The 19780-nt window shown below is 40.9% G+C and overlaps 1 protein-coding gene across 1 annotated transcript in view; it reads right to left on the reverse strand.

Moving 5' to 3' along the window:
* LOXHD1 (lipoxygenase homology domains 1) overlaps positions 1 to 19780 on the reverse strand; it is a 235433-nt gene that overhangs the window by 213042 nt on the left and 2611 nt on the right. The window contains exon 2 of the mRNA XM_036746173.1: positions 940 to 1054. Within this exon, the coding sequence (XP_036602068.1) occupies positions 940 to 1054 (115 nt within the window). The remainder of the gene's footprint in view (positions 1 to 939; positions 1055 to 19780) is intronic.

The following is a 19780-nucleotide window of genomic DNA, read 5'->3' on the forward strand; positions in this document are numbered from 1 at the left end:
TAGATCCACCTCTTTCATCATGGGCTTCCCCATGCTGTTGACTTCACTATACTGACATCCAGGTTTAAAAGATCGTTCTTCCTCTCTTTTCTATAAAAACTTTTTCATCACTTATTGGTTATTCAAAATGTTTTCACAAACATAAAGGAACATCAGCCCCTCACACCAGCTCTGGGAAGTAGATAAACAGGGATTCCATCCCCCAAGTCAGGGAAGAAGAAACTGAAGCTGGAAAAGAAAAGTGACCTCCCCAAGGTAGGTAGTGTCAAAGTAGCTCGTTTCAAACCAGGGTAGAGGTGAGGTCTCCTAACTCATCTAGTGATCCTTTGCCCAAACCAAAAACAAACTTGGGAAAAGATTGATCTGAGTTAAGGGATAGTTATTTTAATGAATAAAATGTTTTACATAATTTGTTTCAATTACATATGAGAACCCAGACTAATGGCTCACAAGAAAGAGTCCTGCTTCAATGGATACAGAAGAACCATTTGAAATTAGGACAGTTTTGTTTTGAAGCGGTGCCACCAGTACAAAAGCAGTTCCTAGCCTCTGACATAGGTGATAAATGCCCTCTACTCTGATACTTGTTTCTGTTAGTGATTGAGCTAGCAAACCACTGCCTAAAAAAACAGACTCTAAGCCTCAGCCCAGCTGCTGTCAGGAATGATTGGACATTGGACATTCCAAATGAGCAAGGCCAGACTTTGGGCACCTGACAGTGTAGGGAAACCAAGTGGCGAAGCTATGACCAAGGGAAAGGATGCTGCAGGAAGAGCAAAGAGGCTCCATCACATAAATCTTCATTCAGAAAAGTCCTTCAGTCGCTTTAAATGTTGGCAGTCACCAGATTGTCTTCTTCCCAGACATCACCAGGACAGCCCCACTTACTGCAGCTTGGCCAGAGCCCTGGCTACCGCAATGCTTTTCCAGAATACTTACTTGCTAGAGAGATGGAGCTTAGGAGACAGCCCATTCTCCCCAAAAATGGTGATGAAGACGTTGGCGTCGGTTCCTGCACCCCGGACATCACCAGTCATCGTGATCACCTCATACACTGAGGAAGGAGAGGGGAATATGTGATTGAAAGAGATGGAGGAAATCACTCAGATTCATAATATCTAGAACTGGCAGGGCCCCTAAAGATCTTGATTTACAGAAGAGACAACCAAGGCCCAGAGATGGAAAGTTGACCATAACCATACAACTATTAAACTACGGAGTCAGGATTTGAACCCAGGTCCCCTCACTCCAGAGAGTAATGGCATCAAGGCTTCCCAAATAACAGGTCATAATTCCAAGAACCCTGGCTCCAAACTCTCTCTCCGGATTGATCTTATAGTACTTCCCTTTGGGCATGCAAACCAAACTGGCCTCCTTGCTGGCTTCCTTCAGACACCACATGCTACAGGAGGCCTTCCTTGATTCCCCTCTCCCCTTTCACTCTAGTTGCTGGGGTCCCTCCCCCACTCCAATGCCTTTGTAACTGATAGCCATATGTAATTGTATATACTTTGTGTAAAGTGGTTCTCCCTGAATAGTAATCGCTTGAGAACATTAACTGTTCTTTTTCTGCTTTTGTAGCCCCAGAACCCAACATGGCACCTGGAACTTGGCAGGCCCTCGGTGAATGCCTTCTCCTTGATGTCATTTTATCCATAGAGGAAACAATGTGTGACCCCAAGTGCCAGAGCCCTCCTTGAACTATGGAAGGTCCTAGAGGCATTTCTGAATCATACAAATAGCTGGCACAGCTGGAAAAGACCTTAAAGGTCACATAGTCCATTGCCTCAGTTTTGTATGGGAAAACTCTGGTCCAGAGAAGTGAGGACACTTGGCTTGGGTTGCACAGTGAATTAGTGGGAGAGACAGGACATGTCTTAGATATGCCCCATCCCTCCCTTCAAAGCCAGGTCTGGTATTTTATTCTCTCAAGAATACTACACTTCTCCAGGGAACATTTCCTTGTCGGTCTTCTCCCTCAAGGACCTAATCTACTACCACACCTTCGACTATTCTCTTCGACTTCAATTCATCTATATCTCTAGTCCTCACCTCTCTCCCAGCTCCACTGACAATGCCCAACTACCTGATGGGTGTATCTACTTGGATCACAGAAGCATGAAGACAGTGGGAGTGATGGACATAGAGTATGGAGAGCCCAGTTTAACTTACAGTTCTAACACTGGCTAGTTGTGTGAACTTGACCACTCTGGTCCTCATTTTTCAAGTCTGCAAGACGGAATAATATTACCTGTATTTAAGTGCTTGTTGACTTGTTCCAGTTTGCCTGTGTCCTTCCTAAAATATGGTACCAGAAATGAACAATAGTCCCCATGTAATCTAACCATCTCTGAGCAGACTGTGACAAGCTCATACTGAGCTTGAATGTCATTAAAATGCCAAAGTTTTTTGCTTATAAACTTGTCTAGCCACTTGTGAATGGTCCTCAAAATTTCCCTCACCTTGTCTCTGTCTCTTTCTCTCTGTCTCTATTTCTCTCTCTCCATTTCTCTGTCTCTATTTTTCTTCTGTCTCTTTGTCTCTCTCTTCATCTCTCTGTCTCTATTTCTCCCTGTCTGTCACCCTCTCTCTCTCCATCTCTTGGTCTCTTTCTCCACCTCTGTCACTATCTCTTTTGTCTCTCTCTATCTGTCTGTCTCTGTTTCTCTTGTCTCTTTCTCTCCATCTTTCTGTCTCTGTTTCTCCCTGTCTGTCTCCCTCTCTCTGTCCATCTCTGTCTCAATTTTTCTTGTCTCTCTCCATCTCTCTGTCTCTTTCTCTATCTCTGTGTCTATTTCTCTTGTCTCTCTTCATTTCTCTGTCTCTATCTCTGTGTCTATTTCTCTTGTTTCTCTCCATCTCTCCGTCTCTATTTCTCCCTGTCTCTCTCCATCTGTCTCTTTCTCCTTCTCTGTCTCTGTTTCTCTTCTGTCTCTTTCTCTATATCTCTCCGTCAACAACATGACCATATGTTGTTCAGTCTATCTCCACAATTGTCGCAGACATTGTCTTTTTCCCACCCACATACCCACCCCCTGGTGCAAGCCCTCACCCCTTTCATTGGATTATTACAACCACCGCCTAATGGGATTCCCAGCTTCCCATTCTCACCCTCTCTAATCCATTTTTCACAGAGCTGACACAACCATCTTCCTAAAGCACAAGTCTGACCTTATCATTCTCCTGCTGAAGAGCCTTTGGTGGTTCCTTGTTGCCTCTGGGATAAGATGCAGCCTCCTTAGCTTGGCATTAAAGCCCTTCGTGGTTGGCCTTCAGCCTACCTTTCTAGGCTTCCTGCATACAACTCTGCTTCACACACTCTACATTCTAGCCAAATTATCCAACCTGCCAGTCCCCAGACCCGGCATTCCATCTCCTGCCTCTGTCCCCCATGCCGGGAATGGACTCCTCCTCACCTCCACCTCTTAGAATCTCTAGCTAATTTCACAACCCATCTTTGGAGAAGCCTTTCCTCTGGTTGTTAATGTTTCCTCTCACTTCAAATTGATCATTTGTATACTTGCCTATCCATATGTTGTCTTCCCTTCATAAGATATAAGTTCCCTTGGGGCTGGCTCTGTTTTGTGTTTTGACTCTGTGTTCCTAGAGACCAGTTCAGTTCCTTGCGTATACCATAACAGGTACTTAATAAATGCTTATTGGCTTGTACAGATGGTTTTCAAACCCAAGTGTAGGACCTTATATTTGTCCCTTTGAAATTTCATCTCATTCTATTCATCCCATTGTTTCAGACTGTCACAATCTATTTGGATCCTAATTTTTGTCATCAAACATATTAGCTGTCCCTCTGAGCTTCATGTCATCTGCAAATTTGATAAGTTCCCCATCTCTGCCTTCATCCAACCTTTATTAAAGTGTTGAAAAGAACAAGGCCACGACACTACACTGCAAATATCTCTTCAGTCTGACACCGATCCATTAATCAACATTCTTTGGGTCTAGAGATTCAGCTGGGTTTGAATTCACCTAACAACCAATATCTCTCTGGTTTATCCATGAGGATGTCAGGGGGTAAGTTAGCAGATATTTTGCTGAAATCCAGCCAGACTTAGTTTTGGTCACTCCGTCAATCTAGAAACACTGACCCAAAAAGGAGCAGGGGGAAATGAGATCAGTCTGACATGATTTTATATTATAGAATTTAGAATTAGGAGGGACTTCAGAAATTAACAGATAGGCAAACTGATACCGAGAGGTTCAACAATTTACCCACAATCATGATGAAATAAGAACCAGAACCAAGATTTGAACCCTTAATCTCCAACTTCAGGACTAATTATTTGTCCTACCATACTGCCTCTTCTCGTTTTGATGAACTCATGTTGACTCTTAGTAATCACCACTTCCCCTTCTAAGTGTTTAAGAGACCATCTTTTTCATAACATATTCTAGGATCTGCCAGAAATTGGTGTCAGTATCACCAGACCAGAGTTTAAAGAATCCAACTTCTCCCTTTCAAAAATCATAGATTACCGTCAGGAACTCAGGAGAGATATCTGCAAACTTTTTCAGTTACCTGTAATGAGCTACTTATCCAGGTCTGATGACTTGAACTTATAAAGGACAGCTTAGATCTCTTAGGCAATTTTTCCTTTGCTTATATTTTCTGTTAACCATTGTCATCCAATACTTCTAAGCCTAAGGTCATTCCTCTTAATAGAGAAAAAAGAGGCAAAGGAGGAACTGAAAAGCTCTCTGCTATCAATTCATCATCCTCTACCCTGGCTTGTCGTACTTAGTTACCTGCCCTCATTTTTGGCTTCTCTACAGGTCTTGAAAAAATCTACATTAAGAGATGAGTTTTCTATACACAGACAGTTCTCACTTTATGTAAACCCACATTATGCAAACTTGACTTTATGTAAAGAATTCTAAAAGAAAAGATGGATCTAAATACTTCAAGATTTTTAAGTTAAAGACTAGTTACTATTGTTAGATTGGGGGCGGGGGGCAGAAAGAGACCTTCTGCCCAAATATCTCTTAAAATATAAAGTCTAAGTGCAGTGGATGGGGAAGGGGCAACATATGGCACACCTATGTTAACTTTACTGTACAGGGCTGTGCAAACATTATCATTAACTTTATCATTTCATAATTCTGTTTATCATGGTACAATATTTAATATGCCCACATTTTAGTACATTTTATGACTTGTGTAAAGGTATTATTTTGTGCATGCCTTTGTTACATAGACTAAGTGAAGTGGGTGGGTATGGACAAATTTGCATTACATAAAAATCGCTTTACATAGAAGTCTATGGAATGGTCTGCTTACATAAAATGAGAACTGTCTGTGGTAATGTGGGTGCCATTAGGTGGTACAGTGGAAAAAACACTGGGCCTGGAATCAGAAAGGGCTGAATTCAAACCCTGGCCTCAGATACTCACTAGCTGTTCGACCCTGGGTAAGTCACTTAAATCTTTGTTTGCCTCAGTTTCCTTAACTGCGAAATGGGGATAATGACAGTGCCTACTTCCCAGGGTTGTGGTGAGGATCCAAATGAGACAATAATTATAGAGTGCTTAGCACATAGCAAGCTACATAAATGTTAGCTATTGTTATGTTAATCTCTTTAGACATTTACACCTTTCTTGCCTCATTGGAAACCTTTGTTATGTCGTTAGAATCTCACTCTTCAACCAACTTCTCCTGTAGAATCTTAGGCCTTGGCATTTTTCCCTTTCTTTCTCCGAATTCTTTTACATTTACTCTCCTGGTTAATTGTACAATATAGCCAACAGGTCAGACTTGCAGAAGGTGCCATTCCTTTTCCAGTTCTATGATCTCCATTGCCTAGGACAGCTATGTTCTACATAGAGAACAATTTGGAACTTTGCCCAAAGGGCTATAAATTATACATACCATATGATCCAGCAATACCACCAACTAGGCACACCAAGGAGATCAAAGGAAAAGGACCCGGATGTGCCAAAATATTTATAGAAGCTCTTTTTTATAGTGACAAAGAATTGGAAACTAAGGGGATGCCCATCAATTGGGGAATGGCTGAACAAGTTGTCACATATGAATGTGATAGAATACTATTATGTTGTAAGAAAGGATGAAGGTGATTGTTTCAGAAAAACCTGGGAAGACTTATATGAACTGATGCAAATGGAGCAGAACTAGGAGAACACTGTACACAGTAACAGCAATGTTGCAATGATGATCAACTGTGAAAGACTTAGCTCCTCCGATCCACCACAACTCCAAAGGACTCATGATGAAAAATGCTATCCACCTCCTGATAGGGAACTGATGGACTCAGAGTGCAGACTAAAGCATATTTTTTCTTTATTTTTCATGCTTTTTAATTTTTTCACAGAACATGGCTAATGCAGAAATCATTTTTGCATGATTTCATATTATAATGGCTATCCTACTTCTTGCCTTTTCAATGGGTGGAGGGTGAAGGGTAAAGGGAGAGAATTTGAAACTGAAAATAATTTTTTTTTTAGAAAAAATGTCATCTACCCCCATCCATTTATTTTACAGATGAGGAAAATGAGGCCTGAGAAGTAAAGTGATTTACCTGAGATTACACAAGTAGTAAGTCCCAGAGCTGGGATTTGAACCCACATATTCTGACTCTAGAGAGAGCACTTTTTTACCACACAAAGCCTTTTGACCCACTACAAAAACTCTATAAAGTAGGTAGCATGTTAATATCTCAATTTAATAAATTGAGAAACTAAGATTCAGAGATGTTTAGTGATATACTCAGAACCACAACTAGTAATTGACATAGACAAGATTCAGACCCAGGTCTTCTGCCTCTAAGCCTAGGGCCCTTTGCACCTCACCAAGGGTTCTTAACCTGGATCCCTGAAATTATTTTTAATATATAATTTGATAATTAATTTCAATATGATTGGTTTCCCTTGTAATCCTATAAACTGTATGCGTTTATAAAATTATGGTGAGAAGCTTCTCCAGACAGCCCAAGAGGGTCCATGACACACGAAAAAGAGATGAAGAACCCCTGAATTATACCACACTGCTTCCGTGGGAAGATTTTGAAGAGATGTGCTTTTAAATATCTAAAAGGCTGTAATATGGAAGAGAGATTGGACTCGCTCTGCTTGTCCTCAGAATGCAGAGCTAAGATTGATGGATGGAAATTACAGGGAGGCAGTTTTTTTTGGTTCAATATTAAAGAACTTTCTAAAAATAAAAACTGTCCAACCATGAAATGAGTTGCCTCTCAAAGTAGTGAGTGAGCTTCTCATCACTGGAGATGTTCAAACAGAGGCTATATTTTTTTAAAAATCTGCATTTAAAAAAAAAGGTTACATGAAAGCCCAACTTTGATACTGACTGGTTGTAGAACCAAATGAGATAATTAGTATAAAATACTTTAAATCCCATATAAATAACTGCCTAAATCTCATATAAATATCAACTGTTATTATTATGGCCATTTGTCAGATGTAGAGGGGATTTCTGCTTCAGTCGGGAGGTTGGTCTCAAGGCTACATGTGGCCCTCTAGGTATTCATGTGCGGCCCTTTGACTGAATCAAACTTCCAAATCTAAACAAACAGATTTGTTCTGTGAAGTTTGGATTCAGTCAAAGGGCCGCACATGAGGACCTAGAGGGCCACATGTGACCTCGAGCCATAGGTTCCCCCCGCACCCCTGGTCTAGACGGTCCCTAAAGTTTTTTCAGTGGTTCCATAAGTCATTGAGGATCAAATGAGGCAATATCTGTTAAGTGCTTAGTGCAATGCCTGGCACATAGAAGCTGCTTAATAAATGCTTGTTTTAACCCAGCCCTGGTTCACCCACTTTGGGCATTAGTCACAACTTGACCAGGAGATCCTGGTCTGTAGTTTAGCATGTTCTCTCCTATTTTAGGCGGACCTCTGTGAAGTCATTAATGTAACTGAAAGTGAACAAAAAAATGGCCAAGATTCTCCTTGCCTTCTTCTTCTTCCCTTGATGCCAAGTCACCTCCCAGTTCGCTGATCACCAGAAATCCTCCTAATATTTTTTGTAAACTAGAATTTCGGAGCCTGAAAGGAATCCTGAAAGTTCATTCAACCCAACCTTCCACCTCCAAGCATTTAGTGTGTTAGCAAAGGCTGCAAAGATGGAAGGACACAGCTGGGATCACATAATGGAGTTAAATTTTGCGGGCCTCACCTGCCCCAGGGTCAGGGAGAATGAGGGATTTAATCTAGTTTCCCATTGTGTTCAGTGCTAATGTACAATGCTTAGACCGGCCTATCTTTTGAGAGGTTCATGGTAAAATGGGTCATTGAGTTTGGCAGTGAAATGTCAATATCAGGTACCCAAGAGAGCAGTGGTTCCATGTTTGTCTGCTTCATTGATTTCAACCACTCAGTGAATGTCCATGTTATCTGAAACAGATCTTTTCCACGTATAATTTTGAGTCTTGTCCAAATGATTGGTTCCACTCAAGATCAGCCAGCATAACGATGTGCAAAGAATGCCAGGCTTGGGACCAGGTGGTCTGAGATTCTAGTCTTCTATCTTACTGTGTGAAAAGGACTAGAAGACTTCCTTAGGCAAATCATGTCACCTCAGTCTTAATTTATCCATCTATAAAATGGGAAAAACATTTTATATAATATTATTCCCTTTGAAAAACTTAATGCTACAGCCAACCTGTTCTGTTTTCTGCCCCCTTTACTACTGTATCCTTCTGTTCAACCCAGTCCCAAAGCCTGGAATGCCTTGCCTCGCCCTCTTCACCTATGGACCCTACGTGTCTTTCAAAGCCTAAGTCAAACCTTAACTCTTTCCTTATATCCACTCAGCTGGTCATTGTACTGCTCATTCCTCATGTGGCTCCATAGCTTGTAACCCTCTGATGTAGATATGATATATTATTATACATATCATATATTCTAGATCTGGGGATCTTGTCCCACCTTTAGATTATAAGCTCTAGAAGGACCATGATGATGGTTTTTTCCTAAATTTTGTAGCTCTCTTGGCCCGTAGAAATGTGCTTTACACACACAGTAGGCCCCTAATAAATGTTTGTTGTGTTAATAACAATAATTAGCATCTATTTGATGTTGTTTAGTCAATTTTTCAATTGTGTCTGACTGTTTGTGACCCCATTTAAAGTTTTCTTGGCAAGACTACTGGGGTGGTTTGCCATTTCCTTTGACAGCTCATTTTACAGATGAGGAAACTGAGGCAAACAAGGCTAAGCGACTTGCCCAGGATTACAAACCCTGGTGTCTGAGGCTGGATTTGAACTGAGGAAGATGAGTCTCCCTGACTCCAGGCTCAGCATTCCATCTACCACGCCCCCTCGCTGCCCTAACATTTATGTAGCTCTTCAAAATTTTGTAAAGCACTTTATACATATTATCTCATTTTATCCTCATAACAATCCTGTGAAGTAGCTGTTATTACTGTCGGTATTCTACAGATGAGTAAACCAAAGCTGAGAGCTTTCAAGTGACTTACCAAGGGTCACACAGCTAGTAAATATCTGAGGGAGGATTGGAACTCAGGCCTTCCTCCTGATTGGAAGTCTAGTGCCCTGTATATGCTTTGGATAAAATACAGTCTCAAAGGATTCAACACTAGAAGAGACTTTAAGAAATGGTCTACACCCCTCACGACTTGCCCAAGATCACATGACATTGCAGTAGTAGGGGGTTTTGATCCTGTCTTTACTCCAGATCTGGCATTCTTTCCACCATAACCACTATTTTCTTTTTAGGAATAAGTATTATTAGTAATAATACATTATTTTAACATTTTATGAATTTTACTAAGTTTTTTCCATTTGTTCTTCCCAGCCATGTTATGAAGTGAAGGAGGGATAACACGACAGATAATTCTCCCCAATTTGCAGATGAGGAAACTGAGTTTTGAAGAAGTGACATCATTTGCCCATGATCTCACAGTATGCAGACTACTTTTTCTCAGCCATGCTTTTATAGAGATGCCATTGGCTAACTCAACCACTCAAGAAAGGGAGGGCAGCAAGCTGCCAATAAGCCCTTAGTTCTCCATGGACAACTTTCAGATAAAGCTCCTAGCTGGGCCTGCTCTTTACCTGCCCCTGGGGGGGCACCAAAGGAAAAAGGACATTCCCCATTCTCCTCCCTACCAGGAGTTCCAGGAAGCGAAAAGGGAGTAATGACCTACTTTGTGTTCCCCAAACAAGCTTTATATTTTCTCACCTGGATATGCAGTTGTTCACACTTCTTCTTATAACAAAACCATCCTGCTCCCCCTCTTTAGCTGAATTCCATTCCTATCTTTTAAAGTCACCTCAGAAACCCCCCTCCTTCTTGAAGCCTCTTCCCATCCCTCCTACCATGAGTTCTCAATCAACGAGTATTTATTATGTACAGTTATCCCTTCCACATCTTGGCTTTCCCCATCACAGTTTTGATATAGTGATATATCATGGTTGGCATAAGAAATTAAATGGGAATTTTGGCATAAGAAATTAAATGGGAATTTGGTTGCCTGCAGAAACTGCAGACAACAGGCAAAGGCCAGCAGACAGTACAGAACAAGGTTTAGAAACTCAGAAATGCATAAAATATATGTATAGTATTGTGTACTGTATCAACATATTTTCTTTTAATACCATAATAATTTACACTTTTTCTCTGGTACAAAGGGAGGGCCAAAACAATTTTATGTGGATTTTCCAGATCACAGGGGTGCTGCACCCCTAACTCCTGCAATATGGAAGGGATTTAACTGTACTAGGAACTGTGCTCAGCACCACCCCTGTATTCAAGAAGCTCACATTCTAATGGAGGAGATGACACGCAAATAATTAGGTACCTGCAAGAGTTGATGGAGGTGAACTCAGAATGGAAAAGCACTAGCAGCTAGAGACCAGGAGAGACCTCCTGCAGAAAGTAGTGTTTGACCTGAGTGTTACAGGATGTCAGGGACTCTAAATGGTGGAGATGAGAAAGGAAAGCATCCCAGGAGTGGGAAACAGCCAGTGCAAAATCAGGAAGATGAGAGATGGAGGATGTATTTGAGGAACTGCAAGCAGTCCAGTATTGCTGGATTATAGAATGCATGGGCAGCTAAGTGGCACAGAGGACAGAGTGCCAGGCTTGAAGTCAGGAAGACTCATCTTCTTGAGCTCAAATCTGGGCTCAGGCACTTACTAGCTATGTGACCCTGGGCAAGTCACTTCACCCTGTTTGTCTCAGTTTCCAGCAAAATGAGCTGGCAAAGGAAATGGCGAACCACTCTAGTATCTTTATCAAGAAAACCCCAAAAAGGGTCACAAAGAATTGGACACACCTAAAAAACGACTGAATAACAAGAGTGCATGAAGGGGAGTAAGCTGTCGGAAGGCTTGAAACCTAGGAAGGGGCCAGGCTATAAAGAGTTTTAAATTCCAAACAGAGGACTTTCTATTTGATCCTAGAGGCAATAGAGAGCCATTTGAGGTCACGGAGCAGGAGTGTGACGTGGCCAGACCTATTCTTTAGAAAAATCACCTTGGCAGCTGAGAGGAGGATCTGAACTTGCATAACACTTTGTTTTCCAGCTCTATAACAAATTTTTCCATAAGTTTTCCACTCATTATGAAATATATGTGCTATACGATAGATGGGAGTCATAGAGCTTGACTTAAAAATCTCTGCCTCTTATTGCCTAGGTAACGTTGGTTCAATTCAATTCAATAAACATTTCTTAAGTGCTTACCATGTGCCAGGCACTGTGCTAAGTGCTGGGGATACAGAAAGAGGCAAAAGACAGTCCCCACCCTCAAGGAGCTCACAAACAAACAACCAGCAGTCAGCATTCTTACTTGAAAAAGTTACTAACCTGTATATTTTCTCTTCATACAAATGTGTATAGATTTATATGTAAGCATATATCTATATAAATTCATATGTAAATGCATGTCTTCTTTTGGTCAAAACACTTAATTTCACTGGCCCTCAATATTCTCATCTGTAAATAAGATTGAACTAGGTGAGCTTTGGTCCCTCTAAATCTGTGATCCTATGAATTTCTCTTGCCTACTTCATAGGAGTATGGCAGGAACCCCATGGGTCCCATCTACATGTGAAGGACTGCTATTGTTTATCCAAATTAGCTTTAATTAATTAATGATTAATTAATTAAATTAATTAATTAATGATTAATTAATTAATTAAGGACATTGGTTCTTAAGATGTTGTTATCAGGGACAGGTCAGCAGTGCCTTTGGTGTTAGATGCCTACCCTGACATTATCACTGCTCTGCTCTAGGGGCATCATTTCTAGTTCTCTGGAAGACATGTCATCTGTTTCCTAGATCCAGAGTGGTATCTCTGAGGTTCACAGAAGGTCTGGCCATGGTGCCCAGAGTGGAAGTATTGTTCAAAGATGCCATCTTTGTAAGTGCAGGAACAGAGAGAGCATGGAGAGCCAGGGAGACGTCTATTCAACCAAATTCCACTCGGCTGGCATTTGTAAAGTTCCACCCCAACCTCATCCCCTACATGCAATGCATTATGCTGGGGCCCAGGGGTGGAGAACCTGCAGCCTTGAGGCCACATGTGGCCCTGTAGGTCCTTGGGTGAGGCCTTTTGACTGAGTCCAAGTTTTACAGAACAAATCCTTTTATTAAGGAGATTTGTTCTGTGAAGCTTGTATTCAGTCAAAGGGCTGCACTTGAGGGCTTAGAGGGCCCCATGTGGCCTCAAGGTTCCCCACCCTGCTAGGCAATGGGAAAATAAGATTAAACAATATACGATACTTGCCTTCACAAACCTCAGAGTATAGTAGGGTACTACAACACATAAGTAACGAACTAGGCTGCAAAATATAATGTCAGAAATATAAAAAGTGCACAGACAAAATGCTATGTTATATCCTAGGAAAAAAAATTAATTTCCAGCTGGAAGGATCAGAGAACCTGAAAAGCCAAGATGACTTCCTAAAGGAAGTAGCATTTATACTGGATCTCGAAGGATCAAGAGGATGTCAACAGCAATTAAATCAATTCATTTCCATTCGAAGTACATTATTAATCACCTACTGCATACTGGGCACTGTGAGAGGTTCTGAGGTTACAAAGACAAAAATAAAACACTGCCCTCAAGAGAGGAGGAAATAAGTATTTATGTAGTACCTACTATGTACTAGGCCCTGAGCTTTTTGTTTTGTTTTAAAAATATTTTCTCATTTGATCCTCACAACAATCTGGTAAGGTGGGGGATATTACTATCCCTCTTTTCCAGATGAGGAAATTCAGGGGAAGAGAGATTAAGTGGCTTGCCCAGGATCATACAGCAAGTAAATGCTGATTATGCAGCAAATCAGATTTGAACTCAGGTGTTCCTGACTCCAAGCCTAGGATTCCATCCGTTCTAGCACCTAGCAATCTCGTAGTTGTTTTTTTGTTTGTTTGCTTGTTTTGTTTGTTTTTTTTAATAAGAGGGACAGAGAGGAGTTCATTTCAGGCAAAGGGAACAGAATAACCAAAGAACACTGGAAAGAAAGTGTAGGGCAGGAAAGACAGACAGCCTAACATGGTTGAGGTGCAGAGTACCCCAGGGAAAGGCATTTTCACCTGGAACACAGGGCTTAGGGGGTTTAGGGTTTAGGACAAGACTGTCAAGGCCTCCTAATGCTCTTTCTTCTCCATGTCCCCCAAAGGCTGTTAGGGCAGCCTCACTGGAAGTGAGAGCCCATCTAGTTACCTCACACAATAAGCAAAAAGGTCACATCTACCACCTGGGTGTCGTCAGGACTCTGGAGTCCTTGAGGAGCCTATACCCATGGCAGATCCCTCTAAATTAATGTTTGTATTTTCCCAAGGGACTCCAGGAGACAGACAAGCCTTCAAGACCCAAAAGAATGAGTCTTTAATGAGTGTCTGAGGCCATTTCACCTTGCTCTTTGCTTGGCCTTCACACCCAAGGACATCCTATTAGCTAAAGGCAAGCAAGGTGGCCTAGCCACTTCCAACTCCAAGACCTTCTCTTCCCTCTAGCCAAACCCCGACACTCCAGGAGGTACTTAAGGGAACAAAGGCTGAAAATTTAGAAAAATACCTCTGAAAAGGAGGCAAAGGGCAAGTTCACACTGGATTCACAAGATTCGAGACACCTGATCAAAGTCACCATAGGGCAGAACACAATCAAAGAGTGTCTACAGGCTTGTTCCTGCCTAAGGTGGGTTCTCACGACTTGTCAGTGACTCTCTATGGCCTACAGGATTAAGTCCAAGTTCCTTAGCCTGATATTCAAGGTCCTCCATGAACTGAATGAATTAATAATAAGTATTTATTAATTATTACATTCCAATGTTGTTCAGATTCCTTCTTTTCTTCACCACCTTCTTTTTTTACAAAGAAAGAAGCAGGAAAAAAAGAGAGAAAAAAGTAGAAAAGCATAAAGTGGATGAAAACACACAATTAATAATCATCCATGGATATGAATGGGATGAACTTACCCATAAAACAGAGGAGAAGAGCAGAATGGATTAGAAAACAGAAGCCAACAATATGCTATTTACAAGAAACTCCCTTGAAACAGAAAGATTCATACAGCTAAAATGAGAGGAAGAAGCAGGATTTATTGTGCTTCAGGTGGTTTAAAAACTGAGGACAGTAAACATCATCTCAGACAAGCAATAATCAAAGCAGGCATGGTTAAAAGAGATAAATAGTACAATTACATCCCACTTAAAGGTTCTTTATATAATAAAATATGAGCAGTATTTAATATATATGCATCAAAAAGCAGAGAGAGCATCTAAGTACTTAAAGGGAAAATTATTCCCTTTTTTCTCTGCTTCCCTTTCTCCCCGCCTCGCTTCTTTCCTTTCTTCCAGAAGCCTAGGCCTAGTGAAGGAGAGGGTTGGGGGGTGGGGTGCTGGCAGGGCTTGTTCTCTTTCTGTCCCCAGGTATGTCCCAGGACTCCTCCTCGCTGAGTCCAGGCCAGGCTTAGAATCTTTAACTAAATGACAAGGGGTAGGGTGGGGGTGGGGGGAGGGTGAAGAGCTAGATGACTGCAATGGATGGATGGAGAGATTGAAGGTTTGCATGGATGGGCCTCGGCTTGGACAGATGGGTGGCTAGCCTTGCTCCTTTTTTCAGCTCTGCCTCAATCCCTAAAGAAGGCAGAAGCAGGCTGGGTGGGTGGTTGGAGGAGGGTGCTGTTTCCCTGGCAAAGAAATCCTGAAGTGCTTCAGAGGTCAGTGTTCCAGGCAGCAGCAGCCACTCCTCATTCCCCACCATGACCAGAAGGAAGGTATGCCTGGACTCAAATCCAATTTTGTGGGCCTTACACTCCTCCTTGCAGATCCCATGATGAGTAATCATCATGGCAGGGGTGGGTGAGGAAGTGGAGAGAGGGAATCTTGGGGCTAGTATAATGAAATATTCAATGAAAAATTGCATTTCAGTTTAATTTTTAAAAATAAATTAATGAAAAGGAGAGAGAGAGAGAGAGAGAGAGAGAGAGAGAGAGAGAGAGAGAGAGAGAGAGAGAGAGAGGAAAATTACAGGGAATAATTAAGAGCAGAATTATAATAATCTTTGGGGATGTCAAAAAGCCCCTTTCAAAAAAGCTAGACAAATCTAACAAAAGGTAAACAAGAAAATTTTAATGATCTGAATAGGATTTCAGAGAAGTTAAATATAATAGCTCTCAGTTAATTATGGAATAATAGAAAAGAATATATACAGTTCTCAGCTATGCTTGCCATTGTTAAAAAAAAATCCACCATGGCTTAGAGCATAAAACTCTCAAAAATAAATACAGAAAATCACAACTACTGAATACATAATTTATTGGTCACAATATAATAAAAATGATAATAAGTAAAGGGTATTTGAAAAAAGAATTCAAACGTAAATGGTGAATAAATAACTTAATTCTAAAGAATAGGTAGGTTAAAGAACAAGTTACAATAAAGAACAAGAAACAATTACTAAACAAATACAAAAGAACAAGAAACAATAAATAATTTTTCTGCCTTTTATATGTGGAAACGATAATATAGTGTTCGTTGATGTCAGAGAGAGAGAGAGAGAGAGACAGAGAGAGAGAGAGAAAGAGAGAGAGAGAGAGAGAGAGAGAGAGAGAGAGAGAGAGAGAGAGAGAGAGAGAAAGGAGAGACAGAGACAGAGAGAGGGGAGAGGAAAGAAGAGAGACAAACAGAGAAGGATAGAGAAACATTGCACAAGATCCATGGGAAATTGCTAACCAATTTCATTTTCAAAAATACAGCCGGAAGATAGAAGCAGATGTAGGTTACAAGGCATGAAGACAAAGGCATGGCATATTCCTAAAAAACAGTGTCAGGTATTTTAAAGTTCAAAATGACTTGAGGTGAGAAAACGGTGAGGAAATATGGGGATAACAAAAAGGAATTTTTATCTATATTGGGGAAAAGAGGAGACTGACTCAAATTGATATTTCACTGCTGGATGTTGATGGAAAAATGATAATGGATGATGGAAGAAAGTCAGAGCCATCCAAATCTTATTTCACTTCTGTTTTCTTTTGCCAAGAAGCTTGAGTTTGGGGCTGGAAAGAATATAACAAAAAATAATTAATAGGGAATTAAAATAAAAAACAAGTTAAAATTACCAAGCCCAAATGAACTTTACCTCACGGCACTAAAAGAACTGATAGATACGATTCCTAAGCTATTTTCAATGAAAGATGAAAAATCTTTGCAAATGGGAAGGGTCATGCAAGACTGAATTAGACGATTGTTTTCTTGATTTTCAAAAAAGGGAAGAGAATAGACCTTGACTTTAATTCCTGAGAACATTCTAGATCCTGTCATTAAAAGAGTAGCTGGTGAACATTTAGAGACTGAAGCAAGAGCCAATAAGGCTTCAAGAATAGATTATGCCAGACTAACTTCACTTTCTTTATGACAGGGTTACTAGATGCTTAGATCAAGGGAACATTATAGATCAAGTACATATAGATTTCATCAAGGCCTTGATTAAATCTCTCCTGGTATCCTCAAGGATAAGATGAAGCTATGTGGACTAGGCAATTGTACTGTCAGGTAGATTTGGGAATAGCTAAATTACCAGAACCAAAATGTAATCATTAATGACTCAATAGCAACTTGGAAGGAGTTCTTTAGTGGAATGTCTCCAGAGATCTGTCCTTGGCCATGAGCTGTTTAACATTTTTTTCAGTGACTTGGATGAAAACATAGTCAACATGCTTGTCAAATTCACAGATGCCACAAAGTTAACTAACATGTTGGATTACAGTCAGGATCCAAATAGATATATTAACAGACTAGAACAACAGGCCATATTAAATGACAAAGCTTACCCTCGAGTTTTTAAAAAATCAACTTTACAAACATAAGATAGGGGGTGATCTGGTTAGATTGAATAGTTCATGTTTTAAAACATCATGGGGTGGGAGAGGTGGAGCTAGTGGTGCAGTGGATAGAGTGCTGGCCCTGGAGTCAGGAGGATCCGAGTTCAAATGTGACCTCAGACACTTACTAGCTGTGTAACCCTGGGCAAGTCACTTAACCCCAATTGCCTCACCAAAAAAAAAATCATGGGGGTGGGGGAGGTAAACCCCAAACTCAATATGAGTCAACACAATGTACCAATAATGCTTAAAATAATAACAATAACGACCATTATTATATCAAGAATAAAGGAGGTAAGAGACTGACTGCATTTTCAGTTCTAGGTGCTAAACTTTAGATAACATATTCAGAAGTTAAAGTGTGTCCGGGGGAGGACAACAAGAATGGGCCTCGAGACCATGCCCTGCATGGGTCAGTTGGAGGAATTAGGGATGTTTATCCTGGAAAAGGGAAGAGTTGAGAGGGACCTAGGGTAATGGGAGTAGCATAAAGTTATAATGGAAAGAGTCCTGAACTTGAAGTTAGGTAAACTATGGATTCGAATCCTGTTCTTAATGTTAATGAGCTTTGTGACTATGGGAAAAGCTATTAATGGGATAACAAAAGTAAAAATGAAACAAGATAACACCCGGAAAGTACCTTGTAAAACCCTAAAAGTGCTATGTAAATGCTGGCTATTAATATTGTTGGTATTGTTATTAATGCCTTTCACTTTCTCCTCACAATAACCCCAAGAGGTAGTACCATTATTACTCCAGTTTGACATATGAAAAACTGAGGCAGATAAAATTTAAGTGACTTGCCCAGGGTCACACAGCTTGCAAGTGTCTGAAGCAGGATTTGAACTCAGGTCTTCCTGATTCCAGGTCTAGCACCGTATCCACTGCGCTACCTAACTGTACCTATCAATTATTAATTTATTAATTAAACTCTCTGAGTCTCAGTTTCCCCATGTGTAAAATGCAAATAATGCAGTGTAATAATGTAGTATCTACTTCGCGCAATTGTTGTAAGATTCAAACGGCGTAGTGTGTGTCAAAGCTTTAAAAGCCACACAAATATCGCCTGTTATTACTTTTCTTGGCCTCAATGGGTAGAAATAGGCGACGGGAGCAGAAAGGCAGATTTGGGCTCGTTGAAAGGGAAACCGTCTTAACAATGAAAACTATTCAGAAGAGGAGTAGGCTGTTTTGAGAGGCAGCTCCCGGCCCCCTCTCCTGGGATCTTTAAGCAAAGACTAGATGACAGCCTATTTGGAACGGTGTAGACAGGATCCTTGGTAAGGTACGTGTTAGAATAGACGTTGCTCTCAGTTTCCTACAAGAGATTAGATTCTACAATCTGGGGGTCCATCCGATGGCTCCTGAGAGTGGCCATGACTTTTCTGGATAAAAGGAAAACCAGGCCTTGGAGTCCCATAGGAAAAACCTGACTCCAGACCTCTGTTACCAGGGAAGGGGTATAGAAAAAGTGAGATACTCTGTGGGAAAGTGCTTTCATAAGTAAAAACTATAGCCGTGTGAACTATCAGAATTAGGGTCATCTTTATGTGTAGGCCAAGTGGGGAACCAATTTAATTAATTTAACAAGCAGCTAGGTGGCTCAATGGGTAGAGAACTGGGCCTGGAATCAGGAAGATCTGAGTTCCAATCTGGCCTCAGACACTCACTCACTAGTCAAGTCCCTTAACTTCTGTTTGCCTTAATCCACTGGGGAAGGAAATGAAACCACTGCAGTTTGTGTGCCAAGAAAACTACACAAGCAGTAAGGTCCATGGGCTCATGAAAAGCTGGGCATGATTGAACAATAACACGGGCTGGGCATGGTGCCAGATATGAGGCATACAAAGACAAAAATACATTCTCTGTCCTCAAGGAACTTAATTCAATCGCAGGAGAAACAGGTAAACAAACTGGTCAAAGTATATGCATAGGAAATACAAGGTAGTTTTTGAGAAGGGAGATTTGGGAAAGTTTAAAGAACTCAAGATGATAGCATCAGAGGCCTAGAGCTGGAAGGAACCCTAGAAGCCAATTAGTACAAGCCTCGCATTTTACAGATGAAGAAATTAAGGCCCAGAGTAGGCAAAAGACTTGTCCAAGATCATACAGTTAGTAATCTTCAGATGGGATCTGAGCCCAGGTCCTCTGACCAGGGTTTTTTAACCATTTTTGTGGCACGGGTCCTTCGGCAATCTGGGGAAGCCTAGGGACTCCTCAATAATATTTTTAAATGCATTAAAAACATAGGATTACAAAGGAAACCCATTCTATTGAAATATGATTCTCAGAATATCTTTAAAAATAAAATCATGGACCCCAGGTTGAGAACCCCCTGCTCTACGAGTCAGTGGTTTTTTTCCGTGGTATTATAGCCTCCTCCTACTTTTTAAAGTAAGGCACACTGATACTTATCATGGTTTTTTTTCATTGCA

This window comes from Trichosurus vulpecula, chromosome 1 (genome assembly GCF_011100635.1).
Source record: "Trichosurus vulpecula isolate mTriVul1 chromosome 1, mTriVul1.pri, whole genome shotgun sequence".
NCBI lineage: Eukaryota > Metazoa > Chordata > Mammalia > Diprotodontia > Phalangeridae > Trichosurus > Trichosurus vulpecula.